The sequence below is a fragment of the Colletotrichum paranaense genome (genome assembly GCF_030867605.1).
Source record: "Colletotrichum paranaense strain IMI 384185 chromosome Unknown Scaffold_1.1, whole genome shotgun sequence".
NCBI classification, from domain to species: Eukaryota; Fungi; Ascomycota; class Sordariomycetes; order Glomerellales; family Glomerellaceae; genus Colletotrichum; species Colletotrichum paranaense.
In genome coordinates this window covers 3,085,695-3,101,819 of record NW_026848959.1, presented here as the reverse complement: position 1 = coordinate 3,101,819, position 16,125 = coordinate 3,085,695, and the positions used below count along the sequence as shown (strand labels likewise).

Below are 16,125 nucleotides of genomic sequence, written 5' to 3'. Positions count from 1 at the left end.
AATGACAAGCTATTGAATAGGTCGGTATTCGCCACCGCCGGAAAAGAACGAAATCACAGTCTTGTCAAGTGAATAAATGGGGGGTCAAAGACCATCAAATCCATTTGCCCAATATTGATGATCAATGATTTTGAAAGGCTTGTTAGATGGCTTACATGGTGCTGCCAAAAGCGACAACTACAACCAAAAGTTGGCATGTCGTTGCACGGACCCCACTTGCTTCCGTCAGCACCCCGGTATGCCGATCATGACGGGCCCGGCCTCCAGTCTGCTATCGCCATCTGATGATTCCAACACTCACAAAACCTCCCAGACGAATACCAAGCACATGAATGGGGCACTTCATTCAAATGACTATAGAGATATCGCTACATAGCCCTTGTTATACCCTTACAACGCCTTGCCATGCAAACAAATTCGTTCGCGAGTGCGACCTTCGCGCGAGTTCTCGTTACCTCTAGCCCGACCTTTCAAGGCTGACACCGCCCATCAGAGCTCGCACTATTCGCTTCATTCCCATGTGTTCCAACTAAGCAACGCTTTTCCCCATGTTTCATTGTACAAGACAAGATTCGAACACTCATACATAAGCCGATATCCTCTACGGCTTCTGTTCCACCAGGGTAGGCGCAATTCGTCTCTTCTTGGGCTCGCTGCCCTCTTCCTTCTCTCCCTCACTTGCCTCACGTTTGGTTCCGCTTGCTGCTGTACCGGCAGTCGATGCAGCCGGGGTCGGGTTTGTGGCAGCGTTGGTCCTCGGCGTCTCTGGCGGCGTGGTGATGGGGACGCCTGTAACCTTGGTGGAGTTGGCGACAGCAATGCCAGGCACGCTGCCCACAATCAACGATGGATTCGTCACCACATTCGATGACTGAGTCGCCACGGATGAAGTAGAGTTCGATCGAGCGGGCGACTGAGGTCGCTGGCTGACAAACCCGGCGGGTGGCGGCGACGGAGCAGTAAAAGAGCTCGCCGAGTTTCGGTGATGGTGACCCGAGCCATTTGGAAATGGAGACGGAGGGGCGAATGCTGAGCTTGGAGCAGGGACCGGAGTCGTTTGATTCGACGATGTCGCTCCTGTGCTTCCAGCAGTTGGATTCTTGGCAGTAGGCAGGTCTCCTTGATAGATCTGGCCCAGCTCACCAGGTGAGAAAGACAAGGTCGAACAGAATCCATCAGAGGATGAAACCAAGAGAGTGAGACCATCGCTTGACCTTTTGCGTATTGTTAGCCTTGTTATGTCAACTTAGGGTGCAGCAAAGAATACTTACCAAGCTAGATCAGTGAATGTCGCACAGTGAAGATTGCTGACTATGCAGATAGGTGTCTGCTGCTGAGAATCATAAAGAAGGACGGCGTCTTGAGTCGCCACAGCGTATATCATTCTGTAAGGCAGGGCAAAGGCCGGCTTGGGGCCAGGCGTAGAAGCGCTAGGTTCGGCCTTGCTCGGTGTAGAACCGGACTCTGGGACCGAGGTTGGCGGTGGAGGCGGGTCCATGACCGAAGTAGAAGTCACCGGCTTCGAGACCGGTTCAGGCAGTGCCGGGATGGGATCTTCAGAGGATGACGTATCGATGGTGATATGCTTGGTAACAGGAGGCGATGTCCGCAACGAGTAAAAGATGGGTGAGCACTTGACCACAACAGAAGGCTTCTTGTGACCAGGCAAGTGCGCAATTGGCGCCTTATTGATGCCACCTCTCGTGTAAATGTAGACGGTATTGGTGACCTCAAATGTGGGCTTCGCATTTCCTTCTGAGCTGTGTTGAGTTTGGTACTGGCCAGCTGGAGTAAGCAGAAGACTGCCATCTGGAGTGAAAGTCAAGCGTCGGAAAAAGGATGAGAGCGTCTCGTTAGCATAGAGTGTCGAGTTCTTCATACCAAGGCCACCGGATGGGTGAGGCTTTGGCGATGGCTCCATGGACATTACAGCCGGGAGCGGCATTGACGGAGCCGGAGAAGGCGATCGTCTAGACGAAAATGACGATCTCCTGCTATGGCTAATCACACTGGGCGGGTTCATCGGCAATGCGATTGAGGTGGGAGTTCCGGGGGCGGAGGGCACCGGGGATCCAATGGCCTGTTCGACAGTAAGGTGAGTCCTCATGCCAAAGTCAGGAGGTGCAGGGCTGCTGGAGGATATGCGGCGTGGCGGCAAGTCACTCTTGTTATGGCTCGCAATCTTAGAGGGCTTGTCGTCGTGGTTGCCGCTCAGTGTATGCTGTCCATCCTTTGTTTTCAAGGAATAGATGTGGACGGATCGGTCGGAGGACTGGGTTGCGATGTACTCGTTCAAAGGATCCCATGCGACACCTTGAACATAATGGCTATGCTCAGCAATCTGGCGCACAAGGGTACCTGTCCTTTGTTAGATATGAGTGTGGAATACGCCATCATCAGCGGGGAAACGTACCAGAGCTAGCATTGTAGATTCGAGCGATATTGTCCATGCTTCCAATGATGAAGTAGGAGCTATCAGGAGACCAGGCAAGGTCGTAAATCTCGGATCCGCTAGATCGACACATGTGCTTGGTTCTCCACGTCTCCTTATCCTCGAGGCCCTCGTTGCCAAAGGCAGGGCCGCTGTGTTCGGACATGACCCATATGATGACATTGCCGTCGTCGCCGGCGGAAGCGAGTATCTCACCTGCGCAAGAAGGAAGAAAAATTAGCGAAATGCAGGATACAGCGTCCGGAATTGGCTTCTTACCTTTGGGTGCCCATCGAACGACATTGACTGCCTGTGTATGCTTGCTCAAGGTTGACAAGTAGTCGACCTTTCGATCTTCTCCATCGCTGTCTACCTTCCAGAGCTGGTGTTTGTGTTAGCATCGTAGCGCAGGGTCACGCGTGGGACCAGATGGCATGCTCGCCAGTTCAGGCTTCTGACGTACTCTCACGTTATTATCTCCTCCAGCCGTAGCTAGTCGACCCTTGCCGTGAGGCTCGAAATGGGCAGAGTAGACTGGGGCATTCTGGTCATGCCAATTGATGATAAGCGGCGTGCTCTTCATCGTGACTGAGTGTGTATACGGCCGTCTCGAGACATGTGCGGGATCGTGGGCGGTCGTGGGCGGGTTGAGTTTGGTGATGATGGCGCTCGTACGATGGGGAGTTTGGCGGATGGAATACGGGCCGTGCTGAATGTTGTCGAGAAGAGCTTATCGGGGGAGTAAAAACCCGATGGTCGATTCGAGTCGGGAAGCTTCGTGCAGCGTTCGCGGTGGGATGAGGTTGGATGAGGGGCGGGTAGGCTGAGGAGGTCGAGCTTCTCCTTAGCTCGGCAACAACAGCTCGGGAGATTGGTCGATGGGCAACAGCTCCTTTGCAGCAGCGTCGATTCGCAGCTGCTTAGCGGCAAACCTCAATAGGCGGATTGGATTTGGGGGTGGGAGGGGTTGGGTTGACAGGAGCTTTAGTACCGCGTGGAACGACACATACGAGGTCCCGTGTTTGAAGCGGTATGGATAAAGAGGGAGGATAAAGAAGAAAATAGCGAAAATGGAAAATCAATTAAACTTGGCAGGGAATTGTCACGAGGGCGCAAGAATGGATGAAATGTCGTTCCCGAGCAGGGCAGGGTGGAGTTTGGAGTGGTTTGGTTCGGCGTGCAGGAGCTCAGACGGCTCCAACGCACGCGCTGTTGCAGGGACAAGAAGGAGCTGGGCTTCCCAGGGCACCCATTGATTGTTACCGTACCTTAGGTTCCATGGTGCCAGTCGCGGGCTTGTCCGCCTGTACGGATACCAGGCTGGTGTTTTCCACCGCAAAACCTCCCCAAAGTTTGACGGTCCCTTGGGTGGTGTGGCAGGTTCTCCAGCCGCTACAGCAACCAGACACGCAGAGCCTGTCGCAACTGCAGCGCCCAGCATCGGCATCATTTTAGCTTACCCATCCAAGGCGGGCTCTGCACTTCGAGAAAATCGGGGAGAGCAGCCGTGAGCAGGGAAACGGCAGGGAAGCTGCTCGCCATAAGGCGCCCAGGCCGTGTGTTTAGCCAATCAGACAGCTCCGTCAGAGAAAGCCTTTGAGGGAGCAATCCACTGTTTGGCTCATCCAGCCTCGTCTGATTGGCTGCAGCCGTTTCCCAAGATGCTTTCGACTGGGTCCTGTCCTTGGAGTCTGAACTGAACTTGAATCCTTTCTTCTTCTTCTGCTTTCCATTTCTGCTTGGTATTTTAGCGCAAAGGATTGCGTTCCGAGCAAACAGTAGTCACAAATTGGGCACAATTTAATCAGGCTGCCACCTCAGCCTTTCAACTTTCGGTACCACCGTGGAATAGCCGTATCTCATCACCAGACCCGTCACTCAGGGCGCAACCTCAGCTTATCGCATGCGTTTCTGCTCGTTCTGATTGGCTGGAGCCGTATGCACTGCAAGGTGTTGGGATGGGAGGATCGACGCACTCGTGGGCGGGTTTGAGGCAGTCGGCGCAACACCTCGAAACGAAGGGACTTTTCGCCCAGATTCCAAAGGGGATTCTCTGATTCAAGTTTATTTGGGGGCTCGTTGCCACTTTCCCCTGGTGATTGTGCCAGTTCCCTCGGGTTTCAACTTTGTTGCTGCCACCACTCACTCTCACTCTTTCAACTGCCTAACCATCTAATCTCTGAATGAGTTTTGGCTGGAGCAAGTACCCATTGCTCGACAATTGACAATTTTTTTCAGATGAGAGAGTGAATCTCATCGTACAATGGAAATGCATTACAATCCCGATCTTGCCCCTAGGTACCTGGACGATCCTCCATAGCTCCTTACTTGAATATCGGTCTCCCAACATGCCGAGTGAGATATCTGCGCACCATTACTCCCTCCGTACACATAGGGCTGAAGTGCCTCCGCCAATGAATGCACGGCTAATGCCAATTGCTCATTGGGAATTTCCACTTTGTCTCCATCTTTGAACCCATGGAACTCTTGAGCACATCGCTTGGGCCCTGTTCCAAAAGACCTCCCTTCTAGAAGCACGCGTTATATCAGTCTTAGTCACAACTATTGGTACGCTGAGGGACTGCACTCGGCATCGCTTTTTTCCAGAGATGCATTTGCTCGATGCCTCCAACTCATCGTGAACTCCTTCCTCTCTTTACCCCTAAATTCAAGAAAGACTACTGGTACTCTGTAGTCTGCATGGTGCAGCCCCGACGACCCGGGCCACAACATAGGCTACCTACAAGTACCATACCCGATTTTCAGCCCTGTTTCATTGGCGTCGGTTGCAATGGTAAGGAAAACCATCATAGTGAGTGTCGCGGCCAGAAGGGAAGTTTGTCAGATTAGCAATGGCTTGCAAATTTCGGTCGGTTTCAACTATTGAGCATGAGAAGGGGAACTTCCAATGCCCAGTCATCCATCTGAGCACAATCTTAGCACAGTCATACCTAACCGTCGGGAGAGCGTTCGTCCGTTTGAGTCAAACCATGACGGAACAACTCGTTTTCTCTCTGCCTCACAATGTAATCACTACAGTGCTACTACCTTACTCCGTACACCTCCATCAAACGCAGGCAGCTACCATTAACTAACAGAAAGAGCCAACAAAATTTGTATCAATAACAACCCGCCGCCGCCTGACATCGCCAAGAAAATCTGCAACCGCGTCGGCGGTGAGCAGTAGGTACTGCAAGCACCGCAGGCTTCAAAGTCGCCGGGCGTCATCCAATCGCAGACTTTTAATTAATGAACAGGATGGGAGCGTCCATATCGAAGCGCGGCTGTTACACTGCGCCGGCATTCGCTCGCATGTAAGGTATGCAGTGGATGTTGGATAATTTTCTTTGGGATAAGCCACACGTTGCCTTGTTTTCTCTGGCCGACAGGACTCACTCGCCCGACGATGTGTGAGGCGTGACACACACCGCAAAGAAATTGGCCCGGTCTGATGTCACACTAAAAAAAACATTTCCGTTTCGAAACGTGGAATCGACCCGGTGTCTGATGTTACGCATCTCACGTCTGTCTCGCAGTTTTACGGCCTGTTCCCACCTAGCCCACATGCCGAACGGTGTCGCAGGCGCAGCATCATGAGTCGGATCAGATTGACACCCAGTATTCATATCTGAGGAATAGAGTGTGAAATGACAAGAAGAACAACTACTTTGGCGACGGCGACGGTCGACGTGTCGTCGGCTGCCAGATCCAACACAGGCAAAAGCCCCGGTGCGGGGAGGGGGGGATGGCATGGCAGCCTTGGCAAGGCAGCAAAGTCCCCGAGTAGCCGCGTCTTCTTCCAACGTCACTCCATCACCTTGGGCAAAGGTAGAGTGAGGTACCGAACAGCCAGAAGCCTGGGCTTGGAATTAATCGAGATGGGAAGGTCCTGATTGATAGTTGCTGATAAAGAAGAGCTCACGGGATCGAAAAAAGATGAGAGATTGGCATGTGGCGTCGTATTCTGCGGCACAGTACTTTGTTTCTCATCTCTTTTTCAGCGACCCTTGATGCAGTCAGCACCTTGCGGTGTCGTATGGAATGTTTGCGGCGAGAGAATAAGGACAAGGAAGAAGTGTGATAAGAATGAGGTGCATGTATGATGTAGGTAGCAGGGCGGTAATGGAAGCCGAAGCGCAGGTAAGCGAGATGGTGTGTCAGCGGCTGCCTGGACTTTGAGACCTCCTTCTCCATGACTTTTGAGGCAGGTTCGAGGGTTAGGTGAGTACGTTCGTCGATAGAGGAAGGAAGAACGAAACCCCGAACAACAACCCATGCTTTTCAATTATGCGTCATTGTTTCTGCGTTCGCATTAGACACAGACAAAGGAGGTGGTCTCATATCTCTATCCGCCCAAAGACTCACGGGGAAACTTCCTGCAGCCGCCATGGACCAGACCAATCTCAGGACTCGGAAGTAACGACAAATCTCTAAACGTCGAGTTGCAAGTCGTAAACACGCTAGCGGGACGAGTGACAGAAGCAGAAGCAAAGGGCAGGAGCAGTCAGCATTTAGCGGACGGCAGGAATGGAAGCGGGAAGCGGGAAAAACGGTTCCCATCACACGACTGCCCCGATGATGGGACTCGAGACTATGAGGTGGAGAATCCCAATTGGCAATTGGCAACTGGCAAAAACCATTTGGGGCCCAGCGTGGCTGGCTGGCGGCGGGGACCCACATCCCATGATTTGCTAGTCTGACCGCCCTTCCCAAAAATCCCCATTATCCATGACCGAAATCCTGCGGCGCAGTCCCGCCCATGCAAATTAGAGCCTCCCAGACTCCCACCACCTGGCACCCGCGCGCCCCCCTCTCTCCAAACTCTCCTTCCTAATTCAGCATTATGACTGGACTTTGTGAGTCTTTTGAGATTACGAATACCAAGTCTCGGATTCAGCTTTGAGTCTCGACGAGAGGAACCGGCTGGCCGGCAGGCAAGGTAGCAGGCGGGGATGCAGGCGCAGCTTCTTAAAATTCGAAAATCGAGATCATTGATAGATGACGAATCAGACGAGTTTGGTATCGTTCCCGACCGGCTGGGACAAGGCACAAAACGTCGTACGAATAGGTGCGGTATGCGCCACCCATACTATGTACTCTGCGCCTAGGCAATTGGAAGAAAAAAACAGACAAAGGTCAACGAATTCGACCCTCTCTCTTTCTCAATTGACGACAGAATACGGGGTTCGTGCCAGGATAGCAACCCAGCGAGGCGGAAGCGGATGGGGGTCTTCTAGGCACGCAAAAGGTTGGCTTGCCGTTCGCCGAGGAAGAGAGCAGCTGCAACTTTTTGCGCAGGCATGCGCATCAGGCCATGTTAGTGCAGGATGACTGCATTGGGGCTAATGCACTAACAAGGAACGTCAACCGCGAGGCTCACCCTCTTCTGTTTAGATTGGTACGAGTATCCGCCTCTTCTTCCCTTCTGTTTCTTTACTTGTATTGTTGCGCCTTTCGTGCGTGAAATAGGTACTTTGGTCAATCAGTCAGTCTCTCATTCACCTGCCAGCCCCCGGCAAGGAAGAGCAAGCACAAATTCATGATGTGCTACACTAGGCCACCCACCCCAGGCCGCCGTATCAGCACCCAGGGTCCACGAGAGGAACTTCTGCCAAGTTGAAACTCCACACCTGAGCCGCCACCCCTCCCTCTGGCATCGCTTGGATTTTTTTTTCTCAATTGAATTGATCTGCCAGACTACCACTGTACCACATTGGCACCATCTGGCTTGTCCCTTGTCTCCCTCCTTCCCGCCGATGAGTCAAACGGCGAAACGGCGTCGTCGGCCAACCACCGCGCCCGTAGCCGACAGGGTGGGGGGAAAGGCCCTCGACTCTTGACAAGGTGACATGGTTCATGGATTCAAGAGCAGTTACGGTGGCAGGCCGCGGGTGCCATACATCAATTTTCGTATACTCAAAAGGGCGGGTTTGACATTTGAGAGAGGAGCTAAAGTGTCCCGTCGGCTACGTCTGCCAGCGAACAATAACTTAGTTGTCGCTCTCTCTGATGCTTTGAGATATGTCATCGTTGTCATCGTCGTCGTCGACGTTGGCTGCCTAGGGCCCGGCTAGGCGACAGCGCCATGCCCGCGTCTGACGCATGTCGGATAATCTGCAAAGACGCGGCAGAGTGATGCAGGTCGAGGTACTGCGCAGTAGGGTTGAGGCAGGTCAGGGATGGGGACGTCACGATGCGGATGGCGAGATCAGAGTTGGGTTCCCGAGTGCATCGCAAAGTGGGGGGTTCGAGAAAGGGTGTTGGCGAACTGTCAAGACCGCGAAGCACCATTTGTGTGGTGAATTGGGGATGTGAAGATGGGGGTGTTGGCAAGATCCATTGGAATCCCAGTGCACGGCGCACCAACCAGCTTGATCCCAGCCAGCCAAAAAGGCGGCATTGCAGGGGGGATGGGGGATGCGCGCGCACGCCGCACGCCGTCGCCGCCAACTCCCTGGGGTGTGTCATGGTGTGCGGTGTGTCTACCTGAACTGAGTCTTGTCTTTCCGGATTCCTAGATCGAAAAACATGCAAACTGCGAATTGCAAAATGCGGCACGCTATCTTGGTTCAGTGGCCAATGGCATCAGCCGCTTGCAACCGGGCAGGCAGCATCGGGGGGCGTGCGAGGTTGTCTGGGGGTGAAGCCGTGAGCTTCATGAGAAAATGCCTACCAGGGAATTATCCGTCAGGTTAGGTGAGAGGTACGGTAAGGTAGGTAGAATGAATTGGATGGGTAAGCAAAACGCGGAACCAGAAGCGGCTCCTCTTTCCTCTCCTCGACCTTGCCAATTGATCGAACAATACCTTGCCTACCAGGGCAGTGGTTACATGCCTTATTACTCAACAATTGTAGACTTCTCTCCCCCCCCCTTTCATCATTTTTCTTCTTAAATCCTGAGGCTTCCGCTTTTCTGGCGTCCGTTCAATCTTGGCTTCCCCCGTTCCGCCGTTCTTCCCCCTTCCCTTTGGCCCCCCATTTTCCCCCGCCGTTCTCCGTCCCCCGCGTGTCTCCAATTCCCAAGCTGCCGTACCGCACCGCACCGAAAACCCGTGCATGGTCGAAGAGGCGCGCAGAGACCAGCGACACCGTCAGCGACGTCAGCGAAACGAAGCCTTGAGACCGCATCACCCCCACCGGCTCCGTATCGGCGCCCACTAAGCCGAACCACGCAATCTTCTCGTTTCCTCAGTGTTTCCTTTGCGCAATCGCAATCCATTCTTCCGACGAAGGAAAAGCCCATCCTTCCCCCGGCTTTTCCCACCCAGACAAGTCGCTGAAACCTGTGACTAGCGCAAACAACCTGCGTTTCTTCGAGCCCCGGCCCGCCATCCGAATTGGAGACGCCGAAAGCAGAATTGCCCCGACGTCAGCACTTTTTTATTTTTTTTATTTTTTTTTAGCGGTGTCGAGTACCTTACTCGAGGTACCCGATTTGGGCTTCAAAGGAACTGGAGAGTCCTTGCCAATTTTGAACTGCAGTCTCCAGAAGGCAGCAGCTTACCAACCAACTTGGGCCTCATTGTGGATCTCCCGACCGGCTCTTCGCGCCGTTTTTTTTCTTAAAGCCGCCACACCAACGAAGGTGCATCGCATCGTAAGCTCCCGCTTGCAACCCGGTTCATTTTCCCAAACGTCAACTGCGGTCAATTTTCAACCTCGGAATTCGACCAGCGAAGAAAAGTCATTCAGACTTCTCGCCCATACTTTGGTGCCATCATGCAAGATGAATCACTCTTGTTCATAGAGGTCGGAGCTGCTTTGGGCGTAATCGCTCTTACTTCGGTTCCGGCCCTCACAGGACTCGTCCAACAACTTCGATCCCGCAAACCCAAGGACCACTTCTACGAAGACAAGGACGGAAAAGCCACGGCCGAGTCATCTGCCGCCTTTTCCAACCGCTGGCCCAAGACCTTCATCTTTTTATTCGCCTTCCTGGGTCTGGCCGTCTCCTTGGCAAACTCCATTTTGGCGACGCTCTCACTTCACACCGGTAAATATGACAATTTATTCATTGCAGAATGGCTTTCAACTGGTATTTCGGTAGGCAAACTCCCTCCTCGCGAAACCTCCTTTGGTTGAATGCTGACATGAATCAGATTCTTTTAGCCTTCCAAGCCGTGGCCATCGCTGCTTCAAATGACTCCGTCCAGGCCTACAGCCTCGGCTTGTGGCTCTGGCTTTCCGGTTTGATCTTTGCTGGCATCCAGATCTTGCAGGACACCAAGGTGTTTGATGAGCTTCTGTCCAACAACCCCGTTTCCTTCGGCCTCAAACTTGCGAACCTGGTCCTCACTCTGGGTCTCATTGTGACGAGCGTCACTCTGCCCAGGAGACCGGATGTCTACTTCGAGAACAGAATTGTCGACCGCCTTAGGACGGTCCCTGCCTACAGCCGCTTCACCTGGGGCTGGTGCAGCGGAATCATCGACCTGGCTACCAAGAAGAAGGATCTTGATGCGTCTGACCTGCCTAAGCCGGACCACTGGACCCGTTCTGAAGACTCGGCTGCATCGTGGAAGTCGTACAACTTCAAGCCCGATTCCAGCCTGTGGTGGTCCATCATTTGGGCCTACCGCGTGCCTCTATTCGTCCAATGGTCCATTGCTATTTCCAAGGCCTTCTTGAGTCTTGCCCCTTCATGGATCACGCTACAAATCCTTGAGACCCTTCAACGTAGAAAGCCTGGCGAAGATCTCCCTGCCGATATCTGGATCTTGGTCTTTTGGCTTGGTCTGGCTATTCTGGCTGATGCCTGGGTTGAGGCGACCATGTTCTGGCTGTCTTGGGCTGAGCTCTGCATTCCCCTCAGAGGCGCTCTCTCTGCCCTCATCTTTGAGAAGTCGATGCGCAGGAAGAACGTCAAGGCGGCCTCCAAGCAGGAAGCCGAAGAGAAGGAGGACGATGCTAAGCCAAAGGATGACAAGAAGAAGAAAGCTGATGAAGAAGAGGCCGAAGACGACAACGTGCTCAAGTCGAAGCAAGCCATTATTAATTTGATTGGCGTCGACGCCAAGCGCATTTCCGATTTCGCCGCCTTCCAGTTCCTCTTCCCATCCAGCGCTGCCAAGCTCCTCGTCGCCATCTGGTTCCTCGTTTACTTGCTTGGCTGGGGACCCCTCGGTGCCGGGTTGCTCGCGTGGGCCATCCTTCTTCCCATCAACTTCTCGTACGCCAAGGTGTACTCCAAGGCTCAGGATAAGCTCATGAAGATTCGTGATCAAAAGCTGGCCGTCGTCAACGAGGCCCTCGTAGGCATGCGCCAAATCAAGTTTTCCGCGCTCGAGCCTCAGTGGGAGAAGCGCATCCTGGCCATGCGAGAGAAGGAACTCGGTGCCCTATGGCAGGTTTTCAAGGGTGACACCGTCCTCTTTGGCATGTGGATCACCAGCCCCATTGCCCTGGCCGCCGTTTCCCTAGCTGTGTATGCATGGCTCAACGGTACCTTGATCCCATCTGTTGCCTTTGTCAGTATCGGTGTTTTCAAGAACCTCGAGGTTACTCTCGCCGTCCTTCCCGAGCTCATTACCGATGTCATCGATGCCAACATCTCTGTCAAGAGAATGCAGGACTACCTGAACGGGCCTGAGAAGACCAAGACTGTGACAGAGGGATCTGATGTTGCCTTTGAGAACGCCACTATCGCGTGGCCTGTCGATGACGAGACTAAGGACGAGGACAGGTTCATCCTTCGCAACGTCGATGTCACTTTCCCCGCTGGCGAGCTGTCCGTCATCTCTGGCAAGACCGGTACCGGTAAGAGTCTGATGCTGGCTGCCATCCTTGGTGAGTCAGATCTCTTATCCGGCACAATCTACGCGCCGAAGCCACCCTCGATCAAAGAGAGAAACGACGACAAGGCCAACCGTGGCAACTGGATTATCCCGAGCAGCATTTCATTCGTCGGCCAGATTCCGTGGATCGAGAATGCCACACTCAAGAGCAATATTCTTTTCGGACTTCCCTTCGACGAGGAGAGGTACAACCAAACGATCGAGGCATGCGCCCTGAAGAAGGATTTGGAAATGCTTGCGGACGGTGACAGAACCGAGTTGGGAGCCAACGGTATCAACCTGAGTGGCGGTCAGAAGTGGCGCCTCACCCTCGCCAGAGCCATCTACTCTCGTGCCGGCATTCTTGTCCTCGACGACATTTTCTCCGCTGTTGATGCTCATGTTGGCCGCCACATCTACGAAAAGTGTCTCACTGGCGATCTCTGCCAGGGCCGAACCCGAATCCTCGTCACTCACCACGTCGCTCTCTGCGAGCCCCGGACCAAGTTCATCGTTGAGCTAGGTGACGGCACTGTCCAGCACTCCGGTTTCCTGTCCGAGCTGACTGAGGATGGAACGCTGCAGATGATCAAGAGCCACGAGCAGACTTCCCAGGAGATTGCGGATGAGGAGGCCACTGCCGTCAATTCCGAAGAGGCCTCTGATGTTGAGATCCCCGAGGTTGCTGAGCTCAATGGAGATGGCGGTATCTTGAAGAAGGTACCCTCAAAGGCTGCACGTGCGTTTGTCGAGGACGAGGCTCGCGAAAAGGGCTCCATCAAGAAGCATGTCTACGCTGCGTACTTGAGCCAGAGTGGTGGCTTGCCCTGGTGGGGCTTCGGCTTCCTTCTTTTCGTCATCTACCAATTCGTTGTCATTGGTGAGTCCCCTTCGCGTTGATTCTTTACATACATGTTGCTAATAACTGGACAGGACGGTCATGGTGGCTTCGAATCTGGACTGGAACATCGGAGCAGTCCATCAAGACCTTCAGCCAGCAACCGCAACACCAATACGCCTACGCCTTCACCCTTCAGCACAGCGAGCTCCACGTGCCATCCAACGAAACCGTCAGCATCAACATGGACAAGGACACCATGTTCTACCTGGGTATTTATGTCGGTATCTCTGCCTTCTCCGCTATTCTCGGTACGGGCCGTTTCTTCTACTTCTTCGTGATGAGCTACAAGGCCAGTCGCCGCATGTTTGAGGGTATCACCAGAACCGTGCTCCGCACCCCGCTCCGATGGCTCGACACCGTTCCCACCGGCCGCGTGCTCAACCGTTTCACCGCCGATTTCAACGTCATTGACAACAGGCTCGGCATGGATCTCTCTGGCGTCTTTGGCGCCTTCCTCAGCGTCATTGGAATTTGCGTCACCGCCTTCTACGTCTCGCCGCTCATCATCCCCCTGGCCTTTGTCCTGCTTCTCATTGCCGTCTGGATCGCCATGCGCTACCTCGCGGGCGCCAGACCGGCCAAGAGACTGGAGAGCACGACAAAGTCTCCCATCTTTGACCTCTTTGGTTCCACTCTCGTCGGCATGATGACCATCCGCGGTTCCGACAAGGCCCAAACGTACATCGATTCCATGTACTCCCGCCTCGATGACTACGGCATGGCCTCCTGGCACCTGTGGCTCTTCAACCGCTGGATGGGCTGGCGCATGTCGCTCATCGGTGCCATGTTCTCCACCGCCGTCGGTTTCGTCGTCCTTGGCAGCCCCTCGATGGGCGCCGCCCTCGCCGGTTTCACGCTCTCCTTTGCGCTCGAGTTTTCTCAGGCCATCGTCTGGTCTATCCGCCACTACGCCAACATTGAGCTCGACATGAACGCCGCGGAGCGCGTCGTCGAGTACTCGGACCTCAAGACCGAGGACCAGGGCGGCGTCGAACCCCCCGCGACATGGCCTACCGAGGGCAAGCTCGAGGTCAAGGACCTCGTTGTGAGCTACGCTGAGGACCTCTCCCCCGTCCTCAAGGGCCTCACCTTCAGCGTCAAGAAGAACGAGCGCATCGGTGTCGTCGGTCGCACCGGAGCCGGCAAGTCCTCACTCACCCTCGCCCTCTTCCGCTTCCTCGAAGCCCGCTCCGGCAGCATCTCCGTCGACGGCGTCGACATTTCCAAGATCAAGCTCCACGAGCTCCGCTCCCGCCTCGCCATCATCCCCCAAGATCCCGTCCTCTTCTCCGGCTCCGTCCGCTCCAACCTCGACCCCTTTGACAACCAGACCGACGCCGACCTCAAGGACTCGCTCCAGCGCGTGCACCTCGTCGACTCGAACCCTTCTACGCCCGGCGAGCCTTCCTCCAGCGCGGCGCCCTCTGTGAACGACCAGCAAAAGAACGTCAACGTCTTCCGCAACCTAAATTCCCCCATCTCCGAGGGCGGCGGCAACTTGTCGCAGGGCCAGCGCCAGCTCCTCTGCCTCGCGCGCGCCATCGTCTCGCGCCCCAAGGTCATGGTCCTCGACGAGGCGACCTCGGCCGTCGACATGACGACCGACGCGCTGATCCAGCGGTCCATTCGCGAGGAGTTCAACGACTCGACGCTGATTGTCATTGCTCACCGCCTCAGCACAATTGCCGATTTCGATCGCATCTTGGTCCTGAGCGACGGCGCCGTCGCCGAGTACGGGAGCCCGCAGGAGCTGTGGGGTAAGGAGGGCGGTGTGTTTAGGGGTATGTGCGAGGAGAGTGGTGAGAAGGAGAAGTTGAAGAATATCATCTTTTCTTAGATTGCGTGAAGCGCGTCTGTTGCGAGGCAGGATTTGAGGGTTGGAAACGCTCTACAGATACTCCAGAATGAGTTGTAGAGATTCAGATGCTTGGTTTTCTTCGTTTTCGGTTTTGAGTTGTACTACTTGTTTGGCGTCTATAGTTGAGATTTGTGTTTTTCCTTTGGTAAGGTTCACATTACCTCACCTATCCGATGAGTGAAACAAGGAGGGAAAGGGGGGGGCAAAGAAAAAGGGATGAAAAAGAATGTCTCAAAAAGACGGTATAAAAAGCAACGGGACTGGATCTAGAAACAAGTTCCCCCCCAATATGGATGAAATACAAACCCGGATGAGAACATTTCTTCTTCCGTTTGAAAGTGCTGTATGAATGTGTTTATCGAAGACGAAAAATCAAAGAAAATAAATGAAAAATGACAACGATATGGGGACAAAAAAGTGTGTTGGGCTGTTGGCTTGGGTCTGGGGAGGAGATGATGGTATCGGAATCTGGGCGCCGGGTCCACGACCATGCAGACGGGACGGAAAGAATGCAGAGTGGAGACGGATGAGCTTATTCCAACTTCTTCGCAGCCCGTTCTGGCAACTCTGGTGGGCTTTGTACACGGTACTTGACGCCGTGACCCAGTGTTTTTGCTTCGTATCCGTAAGTACCGCGCTACAAGTCGGAAAGTACCTGGGTACATGCGTCTGTGCGGTCGCGGTGCTTTACCTAAGCCTCAGACTACCTTGGAACAACGGGGATGTTGATTCGATTTTGGATGGAGGACATGAGCTCTTGGTTTTGCTAGGACTTTTTTCTTTTGCAGATGTGAAGTTCTTTTTTCGCTGTTAATGTATGACTCGTGTGTTTGATGGCGCAATGTCCCGAGAATAAAGATAACAAACCTCTTTGCGTGTACCTGGCCGTCGAACGTTGAAAATTCTCTCGCGGGGGGGGGGGGGGGCGATCGAGTTTTGCCGTCTGCTTTTTTTTTGGCCTCTGCAATCTTGAGTTTACAAGACAGCAATCATTTCGAGAAGCATACAGATGGAGGAATCAGAGAAGCAAACGTCTCGAAAAGACTCAAGTGAGGTGGAGAGAAGGCGGTGGGCTGTCGAGCAGGAATGATTATTTAAGACGGAGGGGTGGGAGATTGGAAAGAGGACGGAACAATGAAGACAGAGGTCATACTGAGACGCA

The 16,125-nt window shown here is 53.8% G+C and overlaps 4 protein-coding genes across 4 annotated transcripts; 1 reads left to right on the top strand and 3 right to left on the bottom strand.

The window, feature by feature from the left end:
* Nucleotides 1–601: 601 nt before the first annotated feature.
* CPAR01_01097 (WD repeat domain-containing protein) lies at nucleotides 602–3,014 on the bottom strand (the record flags this gene model as incomplete). The annotated part of the gene is made up of 5 exons (XM_060485387.1): nucleotides 602–1,214; nucleotides 1,272–2,358; nucleotides 2,414–2,647; nucleotides 2,711–2,813; nucleotides 2,895–3,014. The coding sequence occupies 5 exons, from the start codon at nucleotides 3,012–3,014 to the stop codon at nucleotides 602–604; spliced, it is 2,157 nt and encodes a 718-aa protein (XP_060356244.1).
* A 519-nt stretch (nucleotides 3,015–3,533) lies between these two features.
* Nucleotides 3,534–3,881, bottom strand: CPAR01_01096 (uncharacterized protein; the record flags this gene model as incomplete). Its single annotated transcript, XM_060485386.1, has 1 exon — nucleotides 3,534–3,881. The coding sequence occupies one exon, from the start codon at nucleotides 3,879–3,881 to the stop codon at nucleotides 3,534–3,536; it is 348 nt and encodes a 115-aa protein (XP_060356243.1).
* Nucleotides 3,882–8,464: 4,583 nt separating this feature from the next.
* On the bottom strand, nucleotides 8,465–8,899 carry CPAR01_01095 (uncharacterized protein; the record flags this gene model as incomplete). Its single annotated transcript, XM_060485385.1, has 1 exon — nucleotides 8,465–8,899. One exon carries the CDS (start codon nucleotides 8,897–8,899, stop codon nucleotides 8,465–8,467), a length of 435 nt encoding a protein of 144 aa, XP_060356242.1.
* Nucleotides 8,900–10,150: 1,251 nt separating this feature from the next.
* On the top strand, nucleotides 10,151–14,942 carry CPAR01_01094 (ABC transporter; the record flags this gene model as incomplete). Its single annotated transcript, XM_060485384.1, has 3 exons — nucleotides 10,151–10,474; nucleotides 10,531–13,084; nucleotides 13,138–14,942. 3 exons carry the CDS (start codon nucleotides 10,151–10,153, stop codon nucleotides 14,940–14,942), a joined length of 4,683 nt encoding a protein of 1,560 aa, XP_060356241.1.
* Nucleotides 14,943–16,125: the final 1,183 nt, after the last annotated feature.